Source organism: Thamnophis elegans, chromosome 8 (genome assembly GCF_009769535.1).
Source record: "Thamnophis elegans isolate rThaEle1 chromosome 8, rThaEle1.pri, whole genome shotgun sequence".
Lineage (NCBI taxonomy): Eukaryota > Metazoa > Chordata > Lepidosauria > Squamata > Colubridae > Thamnophis > Thamnophis elegans.
Genome location: NC_045548.1, coordinates 64,221,348 through 64,244,655, shown reverse-complemented (window position 1 = coordinate 64,244,655; position 23,308 = coordinate 64,221,348). Strand labels below are relative to the sequence as shown.

General features: G+C 39.7%; 1 protein-coding gene across 2 annotated transcripts in view; it reads left to right on the top strand.

Annotated features, from left to right (window-relative positions):
* The window catches only part of SAMD12 (sterile alpha motif domain containing 12), a 320,783-nt gene that overhangs the window by 119,334 nt on the left and 178,141 nt on the right, over positions 1-23,308 (top strand). For both annotated transcript variants that reach the window (XM_032222835.1, XM_032222836.1), the window contains exon 4: positions 6,676-6,816. In XM_032222835.1, the coding sequence (XP_032078726.1) occupies positions 6,676-6,816 (141 nt within the window). The remainder of the gene's footprint in view (positions 1-6,675; positions 6,817-23,308) is intronic.

Sequence of the window (23,308 nt, the reverse complement as noted above, 5' to 3'; positions counted from 1 at the left end):
GCTCACGGACAGGAGAATGTTCTGTTACCAGTCAGAAGACAAGAAAAATGACCTTTTCTTCTCCAGGCAATAGAGAATAGGAGATAAGAATAGATCTTAACAGTCATCTAGCTCACTGACTGATAATGGTTTTCTGCAGTGTTTCAAAGGTAGATCTTTCCATGCAGTGCTGGGACTTGAACCCAGGTTCAATCCTCAACATTTTTGCATGCAAGCCATGTCCTCTTTCTAATACTTTAAGAATCTTCCATGATAGCTCTGTCTTTGCCCTCAGGACATATATCATACAAACGAACCATGCAGGAATAAACTATAAAGCCGTTGCCTGCCTTTATAGGACAAGAATACAGCAATTCTTTTCAGAGCATAATAGCAGCATACATACATACATACATACATACATACATACATACATACATACGTGTGTGTTGCAATTTGTGCTGATAAATAAATAAAGGGAGACTAGTATAGATCTATTTCAAGCTATTTAGCTCTCATCAGCTAGCCATACCCTTACTGTGATTTGAACCTGTGCTGTATTACATATTAGGCCGTTGTGTTAGCCACTAAGCCACAGGTTCTCCTCCTTTATCAGCTGAGCCACGGAAATAGGTATGTGTTTTGCATCACAACCCCTGGTATGCCCAAATATGGGAGGAAGCATACTGCTTCCTTTCTCTGTCTATCGGCTCATCCCAAGAGACCATCCAGACAGAAAGCCATTATTTTTACTGTTGCCTTTGTTACAGTATATATATAGAGAAAAGGACAGAGCAAGATTTCACAAGAACATTTCTTTAAAAACAACAATAGGAAGAACCGAAAGGAAGAAAATAAGGTGTGCCTCAGTGCTGATAATATTGGGCTATTCCAATGGTAGGCAACTTTTTGGGAATGGTGTAGGGGTGGGTTCCTGCTGCTGCTACTGCCAGTTCGCTTAGGTGAAGCATTGCCACAAGCATTGGTGATAACTAAAGGGAAGATGATGGAAGGATCGGATGATGAGTTTCGAGCCTGTACAAGATACGCCGTGAAATATAAGTTGCCAAAAGATGAGATTTATTAAAACAGCAATTAGAATACAAATACCACAAATGGCAAGAAATAAAAGATTGCACTATTATTGGATAGATACAGGATGATGTAATGAAATGTTATAATAAACATTAATTTGAATTCATTTAAAGTTAGAATATTTTGTATAAAATGAAGTAATAATCGTTATAGTCAAATGAATGATTAATAAGGGTAATACGGTATACATATATATTGATAATATGAGATTTTATATAAGTTGTAAGTGAGGACTATGGAGAGGATGCATAAAAGCTTGGTAACCAAATTTGGAACAATTGGAACAATTTTATAAAATATAGATTTTATCTTATCAATGGTAGATGAAGAATTTTATAAAGATGTACTATTACTGGATGGATTTAGGATGATGTAATGAAGTGTCATAATATAAATTTACCTAAAATGTAGAATATCTCACATAAAATGTAGTAATGACAATTATAGTCAAATAAATGCATAATAATGATAGTAATTGTTTACATATATGTCAGATTGATAATACGAGATTTTATATGAAGTGTAAGTGATGACTATGGTGAGAATGTACAAAACGTTTTGTAACCAATTAACACGCTGTACGGAATTGGAAGATGTTTTTATGTTTTATGTGTGTCTGTACTTGTTTGTTTAAAAATGAAAAAAAATGGTTTACAAAAAAAAAATGCCAGAAGCAAAAAACAAGATCGAGAGAACCAGTTGGGGGGCCTGGCAGGCTGAGTTACTACCTATTCGGCCGAACCAGTTCGAACCCGTAGGAACCCACCTCTGGAAAGGTGAATGCACCTAATTGTTGGAGAAAATACTGTGAGGAAGATTTCGAAGACATTTGCTTATTTACCTACTTAATTTTTTTTATTTTTGCGATGGGGGTGGCTGGGAACACATTTACTATCCTATCTTCCTATTATACTCTCAAGGTGCTTTCTAATCATCCCTAGCATAATATTGCATATTTTCTTGGCAGATGGGCAATCCTCCAGACTAAATCCTAAGTGATGGCCATCCACCATTTTTGATTTTTACTGAACGCCTGTGGGGAAATAGGTGGAAATACTAACACAACAATATTGGGGCAAAAGTATTAAGCATCTCCCAAAGAGCCCTGTTGTTCTGACCCAGGCTTCCCCAAAACACAAAACAGACTCCTTGTCCCGACAAAAACCCCTTTTTATTAAGTTACTGTGAATTCCTCTCATTCACATCCAGCAAAGTCTTTCAAGGGTGAATTTACAGTCACAGACCTTATCTGGCTTGGAGAGCTGCCAGGCTGATATCTTTGAAACTTGGCAAGGAGTCTCGGAGAGTCACGAAACCAATTAAGCGAAATAATTGTCTCCTGCAAACTCCACTCCCCTTTCACTCCTCTTTTATTCCCTATGGGAGGGGCCATTCGTCGTCGACCTGTGGCCTCACTCCCAAGTTGACCCTTGTTCCTTAGTTGTTCCCTTTGTCTGGCAACTCTGCTCATGCGCACACTGGGAACAGGCTCCAGCTGTTCGTCTGCTTCACTGATGTCTGACTCTGAAGACAGCTAATCAACTGGTATATGGCTCTGGCTCCCTCTCTGCCTCCGACACAGAGCCCTCATTAGAGCCTTCCCCAAACTCCAAGGCTGGCCCATATTCCTCCCCAACCTCCTCACTGTCTGATTCAGATGTCAGCTCCACTGGCCACTGGCAGGCCACAACACTTGTTCAGGATTTAGTGGCTCTGGGTTGTTGTATCCATTGGTGAAAGGAAAGCAGGACTTTAAAAAGAAGTAAAAGGAATACCTTATATAAAGTCCTTGACTTATGACCACAATTAGATCAGAATGTCTTTGACTAAGCAAGATTGCTGTTAAGGGAGTCATGCCCAATATTATAACAACATTTTGCCACAGTTTTTAAGTGAATCATGTGGACTCGTCTATAAAATGCATCCTGAGATCCATGACTCCTCTTGGGTTGAAATTTGGCAGATGTAGGGGCTGATTCAGTATGATGTGTCTCCACACCACTGCTTGGAATTTTAGCCAACCAGTCCTGGCATAGCCCTCCAGAGGCCTGGTAGACCAGCCCCTCCTTTGGCCACTGGAGATCTGGTCCCATTCTAGCTTTCTGGAGGCTGGGTAGCTGGTCCCACCATCAACTGCTAAAAGGGGAGACGGGACAGCCATGGTGAAACTGACAGGAAATCAAAACTCACTCCCACTCCTACTGCTTCTTTTTTCCTTGGTCATTCTGTTTCTATGTTTAGGTAAGAGGAACTATCTAGGAAATGATGATCCAACAGGTAATGGTTTGTCTAATTGAAAATAAAATCAATCTATAGCCTTAGCAGCTATTTGACCTTGGGTAACTGTTAGATCGGCGGCAGAAAAGACAAAGAGGCTTCTGAGGTAACCTTCAAGACAGTTTATTACAGGCAAGAACAGAAACTGTAAGTAGACCGGCACCTCTTCTCCGTCTGACAGCCTTTTATACTGAGCTGTCAGACGGACGAGCCAATAGCCTCGCGTATGACAGCCCGGCAACTTGCAGGCGCGTCTGATTGGCTAAGACGTGCCTGGCTGCTGCCGAGCTGTCATTTGTAAGTCCGAGGACTTACGAGGCTACAACAGTAACGTTGGCCATATTTTGACATTAAGCAGGATCAAGCATCATTCACACTTGAATGGGATGAAATCCTCTTACCTTCGCTACCGATTCGGAATAGGAAGTGCATGCCCATGTGCAGAGCATCCATGATGATGTCTGGGCAGGTGCACAGCGCCTTCTGCCACCACCACTATGGTTTGTTCAAACTGGGGCAAACTGGCAAAATACCACCTCTGGAGACCACTGAGAACTCTAAGGCTGGATTCAGTAGTCAAAAGCATTTTGGAAGAAAACGGCAGTAAACTATCCAGGAAAACTGCATGGATATGTCAAGGAAGTTCCCAAGAGTTGAGTTTACCTCAGACAGGACTTTACCTACAGCCATATTTACTGAACAGTTAGCGCATCTAGGAAATGAGTTTGTAAATGTACAAGGAACAAGTAATGTAAATTTATATGTCCGTCTGCCAAAGTTTTAGACTTGTATTTAATTTGCCTTGTGGCTCTTTGAGGTTCTTCCTGCAAGCTCCAAAAAATGGCTGTCTTACATTTTGCAATGCATTTCCAAAGCAGCTTAAATATGATTTGTGCTCGAATTTATACTTCAGACGGGAATTCGAGTTATGATTATTTCTTCCTCTTCAAATCATCAAGGCTTCCTGAATAGGTTCAGCTGAAAAACAGAACTATCTTAACAGTCTTTTATCTCCAAGAGGAGAGTAAAGGATCAATATAGTTCCCATCAGGACAATAAATTATTTGCTGAAACACTTCCAGGAATTAAAATGTTCAGTTTTTATTAACTTTTTTCTTCTTAAACTAGAAGCTTCTTCATTGTGTGGGATAGCTGGTGTTCTCCCAATATCACTCAAAAACAATGGATAGTATTTGAACAATTAGGTCGGGGTTAGATTTTAGGATTGCTACTATTTAATAAAGAAGAGCCATACCAAAATGAAATATTTCTCCTGATAGGACTATCTAAAGTCTAATAGGTAAGGTACTGGCCTAAAAACCAGGAGACTGTGAGTTCTAGTCCCACTTTAGGCACAAAGCCAATTGGATGACCTTGGATCAATCACTCTCTCTCAGCCCAACTCACTTGATAGGATTCTTGTTTTGGGGAAAATATAGGAAGGAAGGAAGGAAGGAAGGAAGGAAGGAAGGAAGGAAGGAAGGAAGGAAGGAAGGAAGGAAGGAAGGACAGCACAGCAATTTGCACAGTGGATAGACAATGGCTACAATGACGATGATACATACACACATACAATAAAGGCAGGATATAAATAAATATTTGGAGGGCCAAAGAGCATTATTATTCCAGGACCCGAGGACAGTTAAAGATTACATTCTGAGGCCACTATGTCACCACAGAGATTGTCAATCTTTTGATGGTCACAAGGTCAAGGAAGAGCTGGGACTTATAGTCCTCTGTGAAGATTGTTCCAGATTAACATCTTTCTTATTAAGTAATGTTTCCACCAGCCCATCACCCAAGCACAATCCTGTTGTACGTGCAAGTTTTGGGTTAAAGACCTGTTTCTCCTGTTGCACTTTATTTTTTAAAAATATTTTTGATAGTTTAATTGATTGTGTTACTCTACTTTGGCTTCTGTTGTCTACATTGTCTTCTGTTGTGAGGGATGCATCTGAATAAAGTGGCAGAATATTGTAGATAAGTACAACTACTTTACACTGACCCCATACAAATGAGCCCTCAACAAGTACAATTTATTTCCTACCTATTCAACAAAGATCTCTCCCATTGCTTGCTAGATGTTCCTTCTAAGCACAGGGACCAGGGATTGAACTTGAGATCTTGAGTATATAAAACTGAGCTGTTGTGACACAGTGGTTAGAATGCAGTATTGCAAGCTAACTAACTGCAGCAGTCTGATCCTGATTCAGCCTTCCATCCTTCTGAGATTGGTAAAATGAGGACCTAGATTATTGGGGGCAATATGCTGACTCTGGAAGCCAATCAGAGAGGGCTGTAAAGCATTAGTAAAAGTAAATGTTCCTCTCGCACATATGTGCTAGTCGTTCTTGACTCTAGGGGGCGGTGCTCATCTCCGTTTCAAGAGCCGAGGTGGCGCAGTGGTTAAATGCAGCACTGCAGGCTACTTCAGCTGACTGCAGTTCTGCAGTTTGGCTGTTCAAATCTCACCGGCTCAGGGTTGACTCAGCCTTCCATCCTTCCAAGGTGGGTAAAATGAGGACCCGGATTGTTGGGGACAATATGCTGACTCTGTAAACCTCTTAGAGAGGGCTGAAAGCCCTATGAAGCGGTATATAAGTCTAACTGCTATTGCTATTGCTAAAGCCAAAGAGCCAGTGCTGTTCAAAGACATCTTTATGGTCAAGTGGCCAGCATGACTAAACACCAAAACGGCACAGAATGCTATTACTTTCCCACCAAAGGTGGTCCGTATTTCTCTTCTTGCGTTTTTACATGCTTTCCAACTGCTAGGTTGGCAGAAGCTTGGACAAGTAACGGGAGCTCACTCCGTTACGCGGCGCTAGGGATTCGAACCGCCGAACTGCCGACCTTCCTGATCAACAAGTTCAGCATCTTAGCCACTGAGCCACCGCATCCCTTTCTGTAAAGTCTTATGAAGTGATATTTAAGTCTAAATGCTATTGTTCTTGCTCTATGTTCTCCTCCTAAGCAATTGTGCAGTCCTCATAGCTACCTTTTTGACCATAACATATCAAGCACAGCTCCTTTCCTATAACAAGTACAGGCGCTGGAATCTCAATGAGCTATTTCATCTTCGGAACCTGGATCTCCAGTGTGGAATGTAATTAAATCACTGAGCCAACAAATATTTCGGGGGCCCACCTATTCCTCTCAATCTATCCCATTGTGAATCAGATTATTTCCGAGAGAATATTGGCGCCACGGGCAGGTTTTCTCTCCTAGAACGAAAGTATTGACAGCATGTAGAATTTTTTTTTATTCATTAAACGCAAATCCTGGAGTAATCCTTCTTCCTCTTGTCTCTTCCTTTGGATCCAGGCCGCGCACTGCTCCGGTTAACCGACAAAAAGCTGGAGCGAATGGGGATTGCTCAGGAGAGCTTGCGTCAGCACATTCTGCAGCAAGTGCTCCAGCTGAAAGTGAGGGAGGAAGTTCGAAACCTGCAGCTGCTCACACAAGGTAGGAAGCGTTCGACTCCAGGAGAAGGCAGAAGGTGAGACAGGAAGGTCACCTTCAAGCAGGGAGAGATTAATTTGATGCTTCTCCCTGCGTTGAACTTATGCACAAGGAGGTCTCGTGCCAACCTGAGCACTCTCCCTCACACCGAGCAAGAGGGAAATAATAAAAAAAACAAACAGGTGATTTATGTATTATGGACTACCTGCCTGTTATGATAAGAGCCTCTCTTTTTTGTATTAGAAACAAGCCCTTCTGTTGTTTCCTAGCACATATTTGCATACAGGAGTTGGTCCTTCTGGAGACAAGTATATTCTGTGTTAATTAATGGAAATGAAATCATGATGATTTGCTTCCCTATCACTCATGCTGCTGAGGAAAGCATCCATTGTTTGACTTCATAGGGGCTGATTTTGAAAACAGAAGCTTTGTGCTTAATTATTTGGATTCTAGTGTTAGTCAATACAGTATTATTCCCCGTGCTGATCTCTTCCATTGTCTGAAATCCAGCTGGCCAACACTTTATGTTTTGTTATGCTGTGATATCAGTACTGGGTGTTTTCTGTCACCTTCTGTTATGAATTGATGCTTGCAGGATTGGCAGAGACTGGAACCAACACATCTAAAAGGTGCTAGGTTGGAAAAGCTTGCATAGATGGAAGGAAAGGTCTGGTCAAAAGCTATTTTCAGCAGCTGAGTTGTGTTAACTTTAATGCTGAGTTCTCTGGATCGTAACAGGGTTAAATCCATGGCCCAGGTGAAAGCTTTTACTACCAGACCCAACATAATTCCAACCTGTTAGTCTAAGAAGTTCTTCCAAAACTCAAACCAAAACAGATGAAACTCATTCTGGAAGAAACTGAGCAACAACACAGAACATAGAATAATAGGTCACAAAGGTGCTTTTTCAAGAGGCAACTGGACTTTCTGGTTTTTCTTTGAAGATGTTTTGCTTCTCATCCAAGAAACTTCTTCAGCTCTGACTTCTCCACCATCCAGTCAGAGCTGAAGAAGCTTCTTGGATGAGAAGCGAAAAGTCTTCAAAGAAAAACCAGGAAGTCCAGTTGCCTCTTGAAAAGGCACCTTTGGGACAACCATGACCTGGACGACTGAGAAGCTCCATAGACACATAGAATAATAGGGTTGGAGAGGACCTGGGAGGTCTTCTAGTCCAGCCCTCTGCCCATGCCAAGAGATCCTATACCATTCCAGATGTTCTTTGGGCTTGGTTACGTGGATACATGTGGTCATGGCAAGTATAACAGAATAACAGAACAGAATAATAGAGTTGGAAGGGATGCCAGAGATTCTCCAGTCCAACCCTCCATCCAAGCAGGAGACCTTAGACAAATGGCTGTCCAATCTCTTCTTGAAAGTATATCCTCATTTTTCCATATTCACGCTTTTCATATCAAAGAAAGTAAAAACTCATCCAGCACTATAGAATCTTCTCTCAACTTGGAGTCAAAATTGGAATAGATGTAACACATTTGATCAAAAGTATTTTCTGTCCACTAATGAATCTTATCATCTTGGACTCAAAATATAATAACGTTTTAACTACTTGGATCAACTCAGCTTAGTGGCAATCTTGTCTTACCTATATGATAAAGTCTAGACCTCAACCATAAAACTTTAACTTGCTATTAAGCGAACATCTTCCTATTGTTCTAAATGAGTAAGTTGTCGCTAAGAAAGTTGATTTGGAATATCTGTAATCCCTTGATTTCTCCTGCCAAATCAGATTTCTTTCCCTTGATTGAGCTTGATCCAGTCTTGCCTGATTAAGTCAAGAAGTAATTGGTTTATCCTCTGAGCCTTATGAAAGCTCATGATAGAAATATTACAGAATAGATGTTTAAATGGGCATTAAAATTTACCTTCTCAAAACAAAACAAAAACAAGCCAAGCCAAATAAATGAACCAAAATGACCCAAAAAGTTTTCAAGTTCATCAGGCAAGCTGTTGCCCTGAATACAGGCCAGAAAATAAAGAAAAAGTCCATAATTTCGGTGGGGTGTCATGACTTAAGAGACAAATTCCAAATCATTTCCAAGATGATGATTGTGGAGCAAATATAGTTGTGTAAGATGTTAGTAAAATGGTTATGAGTTGGTCCTACACCTCTGAAAACAGAAGCATTTATTCCCAGCCTGCTTTTACTGAGTGCAAAGGATTATAGGCTGGAATTTTGGTTGCTAAGTGATGTGGCCAGTGGTGGGATTCAAATAATTTAACAATGGGTTCTCTGCTCTAATGATTTCCTCCAACAGTCAGTTCACCAAACTGCTCAGAAACTTAACAACCGGTTCTCCCGAAGTGGTGCGAACCGGCTGAATCCCACCACTGGATGGAGCCATAAAACAAGATGTCAGATGATTACATCACTTAGCAACTGCAATCCCCATAATCCCAATTGCAATTGTTAAGAAAATTTTCAAAATTTACCAGTTCTTAGCTGAGTACCTACCCCAACGCAAGCCTTTCCTCACTCTTTATAAATAATGCATGGATGCCTTGTTCATTTATCGCTCTTCAAAATCTGAAAAATTAAAATAGACTAGTCATTAAATGTAGGTGAAAGGAGTGGTGCGGTGGCCGAGAGGTAGAGTTCTTGCCTCACAATCAGTAGGCTATGAGTTCGAACCTAGGTAGAGGCAGATATTTCTCTCTCTGGGCACAATGAGAATATATCTGCAGAACAAATCTCCACATTGGCAACAGGAAGGGCATCCGGCCAGTAAACATGCTGCTAGCTCCATTCGGTTGCCCAGATTCTACCCTGCATGGGATTATAGGGTTGTTAAAAGAAGATGATTAAGTGCAGATGAAAGATGTGGAGGACTAGAGGAACTTACAGAGATTGCTTGAGGTTATCCTTCTCCAAATAGCCAACTACAAATTTTGATACTTAAAACTCGAGATACTCCATATTCATAGAAAACATCTTGGAATTCCAGAGACTATTGTAGACTTTCTCAGTTGGTTCCAGTCTTTCCTCTTCCTCTTCAAGTCAAGGATTTGAAATGTATTTCTATTTCCCTTATGAAATCAAGGCTGTGACTTGATTTTTCTTCATTAACTTTAATATAAGTCTAGGTAGGTTGGGCTGAGAGAGATTAAGTGGTGTTTGAGTAAGAACTTCAACTTGTCTAATATCCTAACCATTATGAACAGTCTATTGAGCAGAAGGGTAATTTTGTCCATTCTTCTTTGTTTCCTCTTGTTGCCTAGCATTTTCTTTGTTCAATATTGCTAGAATATAAAATGCGGGATCCTTAGTGTTGTTCCTGGCCAGTCTTTGGTTCAGAACTCACTCACAGAAGAAAAGACAAAAGCTGATCACTGAAAATTAGATCAGATTTGCAGCTATTGCTGAAGATAATATTGCAAATTTGAACCAGCTTCCGCTCCTTAACCGCGTATTTGAATCAGTTTTCTTAGTAAATATCCACATTCAAAAAGGAACTTACTGGGAGTCATAATAATTATTTTTTTGATATCGTTCGTAATTTCAGAGTTCCAAGATTCCAGCTCTCTGTGAACATACACCATGAATGGTACTACTGCTCCTAGATCTCTCTAATGCATGGCTTGTTGAGTATGGTTTCATAACTAATATAGTCTTGTGGGTGCTAAGCAGAGGCGGGTTTCACATGTTTTTACCACCTGTTCACCATGCACTGAAAATGTGAGTGCGCTTGCGCATGCGCCTTCCCCCATGTGCACATGGCTTAGAAAACATGGCTAAATAGGATGACATACAGCCGGGGCAGGTGGACAGGCCTATCTGCAGGTCACCACTACCGGTTTGCCTGAACCGGTTGGAACCGGCTGAATATCACCACTGGTGCTTTAGGATTACAGGTGTTTGTATTAAAGTGTTGACTTTGCTCTACAAGAGACTTGTGTCAGTCTCACCAAAGTGCCTTCTCCATTGCTATGGTTTTAGCTTGATTCAAATTCATCTGCCTTGGATTTGATTTGCTGACCTGCTCTTTGGAAAGCATTTGCTGCTGAGATTATGCCACGTATAAGCACACTTCTAATGTACTTGGTATGACAGTTATAATTTTTCTCCCTAATTATTTGCAGGGTCAAAATTAATACTATTATTTTGCCAGGCGGTGCAATCATTTCCTTTTGTCCAAAAGGCAAAGTAGGCATGTGGGTGGTTATCCCCAACTGTGATGTGGGGGGAGGGGATAGAAAATGGACGGTGAATAGTTGATTTTCCTTTTTGCGTTAATGGAAACTATCTGGGACAAGTGATGATGATCCCTTTCAGATAGTTGACCTTGAGGGAAGCCATTCCTGAGATTCACCTTTTGAGTGAAGTTAATGCTACGCCAGCCAAGGTTGTGAACCCTTCACAAGACTTAGATTGGGGTCAATAGTTCTCTGTAGTGCTTTTGATACTTTAGATATAGCCTTGACTGGAAGATAAGGGCTCGCCTCAGTGGAGTGACTTAACCAAGATGTTTTGTAGGCTGTCCCAATGATCTTACTTTGTTGAAACCAAATTATGTTATGACCAATGGGATTCATTTTCTCACTTTCTAATATTCCAGCTGTATGCCACCCTCTTGATGTTGTACAGGAAACCTTGAGGCAAAATGTGCTTCAATTCAAACTACTGTAATGCTGTTGGGATATTATCAAAGGATGTTGACTGTTGTGAATGTGGCAAATCCATGTGGGAGATTAGAAAATTTATTCATAGAAAAAGAATTGCTTAAAAAAAGCAACATATCAAATATTATCCATGCTTTTATGCAGTTAAATCAATCACCTACTTGGAATATTGTGCCCAGTATTAGTCTTCAAAGTGGACTTCAAAAAGGATATTATACCCTAGATCTTCTATGACAGCCTTTATAGAAGGCCTCGGAAATCTGGCTAGGGAGAAACAGGCTTAGATTCAACCCTAATAAGACTGGCTGGCTGTAGGTTTTTACGGTTCTCCTCCCCCCCCCCCCCCCCCCAATCTTCTACTACTGTGTAGACCTTTCATCTTTAGCACAAAGGGCTGATCTGGAAGACTTTTCAGAAGCTGCAACATGTCCAGAATGCAACACCATTAGCTTTCATTAAGGTCCCCAGGTGGAAATCAATGTGCAGGTCAGCAACAGTATGTCATAGGGTTGGTTTATTAGTGGAACAGTCTGCTGTTAATTCTGCCTGCTCCACCAGATCTGACAATATTTGACATGGCATCAGATGGGAGCCAAGAAACAGGAATTCTTTGTCACAGCAGCTGCCATCACCACTAACCACCAGCCCCCAATTCATATATTTTAACCCTGTTGGCCTTCCAAAAGCCCTTAAGATCTGGTTATTTCAGTGTGCATTAGCAATAGCAATAGACTTATATACTGCTTTTATAGAAGTCTCTAAGTGTTTTACAGAATCAGCCTATTGTCCCCAACAATCTGGGTCATTGAAGCACTTGGAGGTTTATCTGTGTCCTCAAGGTCACCTGAGTGGTGCTCCTGGTTCCTGTAATCTGCATTTTTTTTCCTCTGGAAATCCATTCCTTATTCCCACACCATTCAAAGGGTGTTTATCCCAAATTGTATAGCTGAAAGTTCCAACAACCCTCTAAAAGGATGCAAATGACCAACTGTCTGCAAGGAATATAAATCCTTCCATTCCTCACTATCCTGCCGGAGCTGAAGAAGCTTCTGGGATGAGAAGCAAAAAAACCAGACAAACGAGAAAGTCCAGTTGCCTTCCCGAAAAGCACCTTTGGGACTAAATTGAAATAGTGAATGACATCAGAGCAAGACAGATCTTGGCCTGTATTTTCCCCTCTCCGTAAACGTATTTTGAAAAGTATGTCTCTTGCCTTCGGTAGTCCTTCTGTAGCTGCTGTAGCCCTGCAGTTGAAATTTATTTTTTAAGACCTTGTTTTCTTTTCTTATTGTGTTACTTTTGATCCTGCGCCTCAAAAAAAAAAAAGAAAGAAAGAAAGAAAGAAAGAAAGAAGAAGTATGTATAGGAAAGAGATTAATAGGCAGATTGTTTTCTGGAAGCCAATAAGCAACAAGGAAAAAAAATGAATCTCCTAGGATGGAATTTTTGGAACTCTTTAAGCTTCCAAGCCCTGCGGTAGATAATTATGTATCTACTAGTGAAAAAAATAGTTTTGCAAGATAGAGACAGTCAAGTGTAAGCTGTCTTACCAGGGCTAGATCACACAAGTGGGTTTTTGGGGTTGTTGTTTTTTTTAACCTTGTAATCTCTGCCATGTTCTGACTGAGCTCTGCCGATGGTTGATTACACATGCTAGAAGTCAGGATGTTTCAATACAAAAGAGTCATGCATTTATGTAAATATTGTCACTATTTTCAAAACACTTAAGGGAATGTGAAAATCAGCAAAAAGAACGGCACTGCATATTATTTAAGCAGAATCTATTCTGCTGTTGAAAAATGTAAAACACATTTCCGGGGGGTGGGGGGGGGAATTTTTAGCAGTTTGCTAACACAATAGCAGGAACAGTTCTCCCACGTTCACCACCACTTGGCACACACATATTTTCGTTTCAGTACCTGTACAGTAAATGTCAATCCAGGTCATGGATCGTCATCCAGGTCATGGATGCCCCAAAAGGGCTTTTTCAAAAGGCAACTGGGCTTTGTTGTTCCTGGAAGACGTTTTGCTTCTCATCCAAGATGCTTCTTCAGTTCTGGAAGAACTTCTGGAGAACTGAAGAAGCTTCTTGGATGAGAAGCAAAATGCCTTCCAGGAAAAGCAAAATCCATTTGCCTTTTCAAAAAGCTCCTTTGGGACTATCAGAGGTGGGTTCCTACCAGTTCTCACCTATTCGGTAGAACCGGTTCGTCAAATCTACCGAACCGGTTAGAAGAGGTTCCACCAGTGGACCCAGAAAGCAGGCCACACCTACAGAAGAGGTTCCAAAAATTTTTGAAACCCATCACTGGTCCTTGGATATGATTATTCTACACTATCATGCTCATATTTATAAAACTCAGTGCCTCTGTGAAAGGTAAGGATGACTACTGCGTTTGTGGTGCAATCAGAACATTGCGTGTGTTGAAGTTGTTTTAACGCAAACCAAAGATGCCTTTTAAAAAATCAAGTTTACATCCTATTCTTATGCATGCCAGTGCTGTGTGTGAGGGAATTTAAGGTGGTTCTGACAAGTGTCGTCGGCATCTTCATATCCGGTCACATGGGTGGCAAGCCACTCCCATCTGGTCACATGGGTGGCAAGCCACTCCCACAAAGGAGGCCACACCCACAGAGTAGGTTCGAACAATTTTTGAAACCCACCACTGGACTACCTATATAGTACTTCTCTACATTACAGTACCTATTGCAGAGGTCTTCAAACTTGGCAACTTTAAGACTTGTGGACTTCAAGTCCCAGAATTCTCCAGCCAGTTCTGGTGGCTCTGCTGGCTAGAAAATTCAGGGAGTTGAAGTCCACAAGTCTTAAAGTTGCCAAATTTGAGGACCCCTGACCTATTTTGTAAGAGTCCCCTTGACTTGTTTTACATTTTAAAAGCACCTGCTTATTATTATTTTTTTGTTCTTCTTTAAACTTTAAGGAGAGACACATCGATTTTCAAACGGGTTCTTATTCAGCTTTAGACCAGTTCCAAACTTACTTCATTTCAGGAACAGTCCACATCGTGCATCTTCAGATCATGCCCTGATTTTCTTTCATAAAACTTATATGTTGAACTTGAATGAGATGTAAATGGAGGCTGACCCAGTTTCTTCATTACTGATTATTCCCCGAGGCTCAGGTGATTGACACTTATAGGTCACGCTTCTCATTTTATGGAAAACATATCCCAAAGCACCTATAACTTCCTTGACCTATTGATCTCATTCTATTTTATCCTTACCTTGGTCTCCAGCCTCCTGCTTGGAGCATTTTCTTCTCTCTCTCTCTCTCTCTCTCTCTCTCTCTCTCTCTCTCTCTCTCTCTCTCTCTCTCTCTCTCCCTCCCTCCCTCCCTCCCTCCCTCCCTCCCTCCCTCCCTCCCTCTCTCTCTCTCTCTCTCTTTCTCTATCCATTTCCCAAAACATTCATGCACACACCCACACACCAGCAACAATCATTAGGCAGTGGCATATGCCCAGGATAAGTGCTATCCACTAAGCACTACAGTTGGAGGAGAAGCAAGCACTTGGAACCAAAGCAGCAACTGGGAGCAGAGTTACTGGTGCTGCTGATGAGAGTGAGGAAATGCATTTTATGTTGATGTCAGAATTATTTCCATAATTGTCAGCCAGAGGAGAACTGCAGAAAAAACAATTTCTGCCAACCTGCCTTCCATTGAGGGCCTGTACACTGCACAAGTCAAAAAGAGGGCCGTGAAAATATCTACAGACCCTCGCATCCTGCACATCAATGGCTTCAACTCCTACCCTCAAAATGACACTATAGAGCACTGCGCATCAAAACAACTAGACACAGGAGCAGTTTTTTCCTGAATTGCATCAGTCTGCTAAACAAATAATTCCCTCACTGCTGTCAAATTATTCACTAGGGCTGCATTACTATTACTATTAGTCTTCTCATTGTTCCTATCACCCATCTCCTCCCACTTATGACTGCAGGACTGTAACTTTGTTGCTTGTATCTTTACGATTTATACTGATATCGATTGTTTCCTGATTGCTTATTTGCACCCTATGACTATCATTAAGTGCTGTACCTTATGATTCTTGACGAATGCATCTTGTCTTTTTATGTACACTGAGAGCACAGGCACCAAAGACAAATTCCTTGTGCGTCCAATCACACTTGGCCAATAAAGCATTCTATTCTGTTCTATTCTATTCTATTCTATTCTATTCTTCTGGTTTTATGTGTTAAATTTATATTTACTGACAAAGAAATAAAGGGAGTATAGATCTATTTCAAGCTATTTAGCTCTCGTCGGAAGCAGTATGATCCATCCCATATTTTTGGAAGACCAGGTTGCCCTGATTAAAAAAAAAAACTTAATCTCTCCCCTGGTATAGCCAGCAAAGCCAGGAGAGACCGTGGCTTAGAGGTTAATACATCTATCTAAAATGCAAGCAACCCAGATTTGAATCCCAGAAAGATATGGCTACCTGACGAGAGTTAAATAGCTTGAAATAGATCTATACTAGTCTCCTTTTATTTCTTTATTGGTAAATATAAATTTAACACAAAAATAGTTTGCTGCAAAGGCTCCTGGATTGGGGCTGAAAGGTGAAAGTGGAAGGAGTATGCTCCATCCCATATTTGGGTAGACAAGGTTGCCGTGATTTAAAAAAAACTTGTTCTGGTTTTTGTTTTTCATGTAAGGCAAACCACTCTATTCTCCAAAAAGTTGGAGCCAAAAACAGTTTGACTTTCATCTTCAGACCCGAGGAAATGGTCATTCTTTTCTCCGTCCTCATCCTAGCAGCGTTGTAGGTTTTGTTGGCTCAACCTAACCATTAAAACACTGCTTCTGCATCTTCCCATCTTTTAGCTAAACTTAAACTAAGCAGAATTAATAATTTGATTTCATCAACACTGTTTTTTTTAAAAGTTCCCTTCTATTCTTAAACCTGTCTTTTGAAGCATCTTACCTCGGTACGTATTTTTGTGTCCTTTCAATTAGCTTAATACAGGAATTATCTTAAAATGGATTTGAAATCCAGTGTGATAAACTTCATTGTTATTCTGGTTTGATGGCTGCATTTTGCACCTCTTTTTTGTTGACAAAACCAGCGAAACACACAAAGCTTTTGTGTCTCTTTAGTGATCATTTCTATTAAGTAAAGATTTGACAACTAGGTCAATTTTCTGAAGGAAAGTTAGACTTGTGTCCTTATTAGTCTTGCTGTCATCTTAATTGAAGGGCAGCATTTTGACTTTCTCACCCTACTGAGCTTGGCTGAAAACATTCAGTCAGGTCATTGAATTGATTTGAAAAAATATCCATGTTCACTCTCTCTCTGGGAGAGATGCTTGAGAAGACATGCTTAGTTTGTTTCTTAAATCTTCATTCATACAAACCAGCAACCTGTCTCCCAAACATTGCACAAAACCCACAAATATTGCTCATTGAGCTATCAGTGCAGGCATCCCTTAGCTTTGTATGTGGGCTGCCATGCTTTCTGGAAACAAAGACCATTATGTCAGGAATCTGCTGTTCTGGCTCAGAATTAAATCATATTGGGATCATTTTGCAGACAGGTTTTTTTTTCATGTAGCATTTTCAACTGGCTTTTAGTATCATTATCTCTATGAACTATGAACATTTGGCAGGGCAAGTAATAAAGCTAAAATTTAGTAATAAAGTAGACACATTCAGTAAAAATTGATGCAATTTTACACGACATTCATTACAAGTAGTCCTTGACTTACAACCATTTGTTTAGAGACTGTTTGAAGTTACAACGGCACTGAGAAAAGTGACTTATGACCGTTTTTCACACTTATAACCATTGCAGCATTCCCACGGGTATGTGTTCAAAATTCAGATGCTTGGCAACTGGCATGTATATATAAAGGTTGTAATGTCCTGGGCACCTTTTGTGACCTTCTGGCATGTAAAGTCAATAGGGAATAGCAATACCATCATCTATCTATCTATCTATCTATCATCTATCATCTATCATCTATCATCTATCATCTATCATCTATCATCTATCATCTATCATCTATCATCTATCATCTATCATCTATCATCTATCATCCATCCATCCATCCATCCAATCATCTATCATCTATCATCTATCATCTATCATCTATCATCTATCATCTATCATCTATCATCTATCATCTATCATCTATCATCTATCATCTATCTATCTATCTATCTATCTATCTATCTATCTATCTATCTATCTATCTATCTATCTATCTATCTATCTATAGTGTCACAACCCCTGGTAAGCCCCAATTATTGGAGGAAGCTAACTGCTTCCATCATTTGTCAATCGGCTCGTCACAAGAGTCCATCACAACAGAAACCCAATATTTTTACTGTTGCCTTTGTTATATTTGTGTTTTATTTGTGCTGATAAATAAATAAAGGGAGACTAGTATAGATCTATTTCAAGCTATTTAGCTCTCATCAGTTAGCCATACCCTTACTGGGATTCAAACCTGGGTAAGGGTATGGCTAGCTGATGAGAGCTAAACAGCTTGAAATAGATCTATACTAGTCTCCCTTTATTTATTTATCAGCACAAATACAACACAAATGTAACAAAGGCAACAGTAAAAATATTGGGTTTCTGTCCGGATGGTATCTTATGACGAGCCGATGGACAGAGAATGGAGGTAGTGAACTTCCTCCCATATTTGGGCATACCGGGGGTTGTAACTCTAAATACATACATACATACATACATACATACATACATACATACATACATACTTACTTAGTGTCACAACCCCTGGTATGCCCCAATTATGGGAGGAAGCTAACTGCTTCCATTATCCGTCTAATAGCAATACCATCAATTATCAGCTGTGGGAAGAAAGGTTATATCCAAAGTCACTTAACAACTGTCTTGCATAGAAATTTTGGGTTTAATTGTGGCTGTAAGTTGAGGGCTATCAGTACTCCAAGGTATATATACCTAAAATGCCTGTAATCCTTTTTTTGCCTCCACTTTGACAGCCTTCTCATTTCTTGGTTTCCACTGTCCCCTTGTTCATTGCACACTGTAGACTTTAATATCTATGTAACTCTTTTTCTAATGGTATTGTTAAAAATACTTCAGATTATGTTGCCATTGAAATCAATGTGCTAGATATATAATTCATCTATATTGTTATTACAGGTCACAAGGGCATGTTAGTAGCATGAAAATTCAGTCCCTGGAGAGCAATTATGCCTAGGCAGATGAAATTGGGCAAAGAGATGGAGTCCAATTCAATCAAGGCAAGCAAAGGTTAAAACTCTATTAAGTTAATCATGATTCAAGGTGACTTTATGGATTGCCACATGTTTTCTTGGCAAGATTCAGGAAGTATTTTGACCTTGTTTCTTCCCAGTCTAGCCTACAGCCCTGGAATTTTCTGGTGATCACCCATCAATTTTTGCCACTGCTGATGTCAGCGCAGAGAAAGCCTGTTTGAATTAAGGGTATTGAATTCAGCACCATGGACAGCTACAGTTGAGTTTTGCTGATAAAAGAACTTGGTTACTGTAGGATGGGCCTCAAATCTGGAATTACCATCCTAAACTGTGCTGGTCATTAAGCAGATCATCATGTCGTTGACCTGATTTTACATTTTTTGTGGGATTCTTAAGTGAACCACGTGGTCATTAAGCAAACTAATTGTTTGCAAGGGTGTTTTTTGCTGAAAACCAGAAATAAATGCCTGTTTCCAGAAAAAAATTAAAATAAATAAATTGTAAATTGCGGTTGCATGACTGCAGAATGCTGAAAACATCTGTAAATGCAGGCCAGTTGTTGAGAACCCAAAATGGGATCATGTGACTGAAGGGTGAGGATGCCAGTGGAACTTCGAATCTATGTTGTAGTTACTTTTGGGGGAGGGGTTCATCATAACTTTAGATGGTTGCAAAGTGAGCAGTTTTAAGTGGAGGACCACCTGTAGTAGGAAGATGTTGCCTTAGCATCAGCTAAAACCTACTAAGGGATTGGCCATGATGTAATTTTCTCCATTTCTGAAAAAGCTAGATGGACTGTTTAAAAGCCCTCGTCTGCTTGTTACAGTACCAGTTATGTAAACATATCAACATTTGGCAAAGAAATAAACATTTTGCAGCACTTTTAACATCTGGCCAAAGAACATTATGATAAGTCTAGAAGTACCCTGAATATGGAAGTGGATATCCTTTTCTGGAAAGGTGGTTTAGCCCATATCTTCATCAGAGCTAAGAGTCTAAAAAGCTTAAGAGCCCCATTCTCCCATAAAAATGACATTTTTCAAATCCCCAAAGAATTGTGAAATAGGTCCATCCTCTCTGGGGTCTTGGGGTTCAAGGGGCTTTAAAGGAATGCAGCTAGCCTGCACAAAACTCATGACTTATCTTTCTGTTTCTGTAATATATCTATTCATGAGCTGTTCAGACTCTGGAAGTCTGAGACCTGAGTGGAGAAACAGGGATGTCATGTACATGGGGTTTTTCTTGCCGTGTACATCTATACATCCAAACTAGACTGCAGTTATTTCTCTGTGTCATATATGTGGATATATGCAACATTTCGTATTTATTTATTTTGTCATGTTTATGTAGTGTATATTGGAGGTGGAGGCCCTTTGAGAGCTGTATGCAATGAAATTTCATTTTAATGTATGCCGATTACTGTACAGTAAAAGTGACAATAAAGTTATTCTAAGTGTAAGTCTAATGTGAATTGAAACAATCCACCTGCCTATTTTGAAGTGAACTACCGTACATTACGCCATGGTGGTCCAGTGGTTAGAGTGCAGTACTGCAGGCTACTTCTGCTGATTGCTGGCTGCCAGCAATTTGGCAGTTTGACTCTCACTAGGCTCAAGGTCGACTCAGCCTTCCATCCTTCCGCGGTGGGTAAAATGAGGACCCAAATTGTTGAGGGCAATAGGCTGTAAACTGCTTAGAGAGGGCGGTAAAGCACTGTAAAGCAGTATATAAGTGCTATTGCAACTAGTTGCAAATTCAAGAGTGAAAAAGGAAAGCATTGACTTCAGAATGAAGTGAAGTGCATGCTGCTGAAAAGTATAAACAATAATTCTTAGAACAGCCATGTTTTTAGTATTCATAACCTGGGGAAGGAGGAGGAATTAGTAATAAATGGGGAATATGATCGACCAAGTGATGGGTTTGATTATTGACTTCTAGGTTAAAACTCTGTAACACCATAAATGTCAAAGGCAAGGTGTCCAAACTTATGAGTCTAGCCTAACTTTGAGTATTAGGAAGATAATGTGTGAAAATCACTGTCTAATTCTGTTATATTCTTTGAAGAATGAAAGCAATCCACAGGTTTTAGATACTTTTAAAATAAATACAATATTGAAATTCTCCATTGGGTTTTCAAATTATGTATTACAAAGGTAATTTGTTCCTTCTTTCCACAGAAGACTGCCCTTTTCATTTTTGTATACCTAGCCGCATTATAAATGAAATGTAATTACAAATTGTTTAAGGCTTAGCTAAAATAGGTTTCACTGATGTGCATTTTTAATTCCCTGATCTTTTGGGGGAGGGGTGTCAACCCCCCCCCCCCCCCCCACAGAATTGCATTTCTAAATTTTAGGATAGTTTAATTCCTGTATGCACATTAGCCCCTTTCCACACTTTTGCTATCCTTTCCTGTCCTGGTATCCTTCTCCAAATTAAGTAATTTCTACCAAAGCTTGAGAAGACCTTGCATTACTCGCTTCTGGCAAGCATTACTATGCAGATATCTCTAATATATCCCATGCCAAAACTGAGAGTCGATTGTTTTCCAGAGATGTGCACACAACCCTTAATTTCCCAGGAGATTTATTTTGCCCTGGGCTATGTCTGCTTGTGAAACCCCTCGCCGCTGCCTTGACAAGTATACCACTTTGAAAGCTTTCAGTAAAGGCTAGAGAGATAGGCTCCAGCATGAGTTCAGAAGCTCGGAAGACAAAACCTCAGGTCCCGGTGACCGACCCAGATTGGATCCTGCAACATTATTCTGTGACATCTATGGAGATACTCAGTCATCCAGGTCATGGTTGTCCCAAAGATATTTTTTCAAGAGGCAACTGGACTTTTTTTTATTTTTCTTTGAAGAGGTTTCCCTTCTCATCCAAGAAGCTTCTTCAGCTCTGACTGGATGGTGGGAAATGGAAGGATGTATACTCCTTGCAGACAGCTGTTCATTTGCATTTTTTTAGTGAATTGTTAAGGTCACCTGGAGGTTTATCTGTGTCATCAGGGTCACCTGAGTGGTGCAAATGGGTGTGGAGCCTTCTTGTTTGTTTAGGGCTGGTTTCCAGATGTCTGGTAGGCAGAAGGTATCATCACGTTTATTCATGTTGTGGGGGTGTTTCTCTATTTCGATAGCTTCCATAATTATTCTCTTGTTGAAGTGTTCAGTTTTGGAGATTAACCTGGTTCCTTCAAAATCAATTCATGTCCTGTAGCTTTAAGGTGCTGGAAAAGGGAGGAAGTTTTTTTCTTTTTTTCTGACTGCGTTCTTGTGTTATGCGATGTGTGCATTTATTCTCCTGTTTGTTTGTCCTATGTATGTGGCAGGGCAGATTTTGCATGGTATTTTGTAGACTCCTTGGTTTTCTAGCTGGATTTTGTCTTTGGGGTTTCTTAAGATGTTGGCTATTTTTTGGTCAGTGTTGAAGGCTGTCTTCATGTATGTATGTATGTATGTATGTATGTACGTGTATGTATGTGTATATGTATGTATATATGTATATATGTATATATATATGTATGTATATATATACATACATACATACATATACACATACATACACACACATACACATACACATAAATACACACACACATACACAAATGATAATAAATAGGTCTTTTTGTCTGTCTGTCTATTTATCTATCTATCTACCTAATAATGGGTTTGTTAACATTATTAAACTATATATATTTTAAAACTTTTAAAATCCTTAAGTATAAATTTAAGCTTCATTTGTGTCCTTTGTTATAAATGCATGTATTGATAGGTATTTTCTTGAGAAGGAAACTCTCAGAGAAATGGAAATCCTTTTATCAGGATCTCTTTTCGGCATAAATGAAGTTTATTTTTGACTTCACAGCTTGCCACAATATATTATTATCCTGAAGGCCACAGTGAAAGCATATCAATATATTTATTCTTAATAAATCAGTTCTAGCTACATGTATGCAAACCACTGTGGAGAAAAAAAATGAAAAATGATTGATCTGAAAGAGAAACCAATATTGTTTCTTTCTAGACGTTTTTGGATCCATCAAAAGTCCTTTATCATCATGGCCAAATATAAGAAAATGAATAACAGGGTTTTTTTTCCCTTTTATGAAATGCTCCAAATTTTGCCATATCTTGGCACATCCTCTTAACACCATTAAGTGCTAGTATATATATATGAATAAATGAAGGGTGGATTGTCAGATGAAGCACAAAAACCATTAGCAATACTCTGTGGTCTGAATAAAGCACCATTAATTTTTAAAAAGAACTTATTCAGGGACTTGAGGGAAACACTGAATGGAGGAACATGAAAATACAATCAATGCTTTGTGGATGATTATTTATGGCATCTCTGTCCATAATCTAGGAATATATGTTAAAAATTATTATTGGACAATAAAAGAATTTTCATTAGGGTGGAAATTACATGGATGTCAGCATCTGAAATTTCATTTGTTTGGAGGCATAGCATGAAGAACTGAGCACAAGTTTAACAAAGCATTATGTGCAACTTTTAGCAAGCTCAGTTAAAAGAAAGAGTGCAGAGAAGAGCAACAAAGTTAATAAGATAAGGTCTGGAGACTCAACCATATGATGCATTCAATTCTTAAGGGAACTACCATATTTTT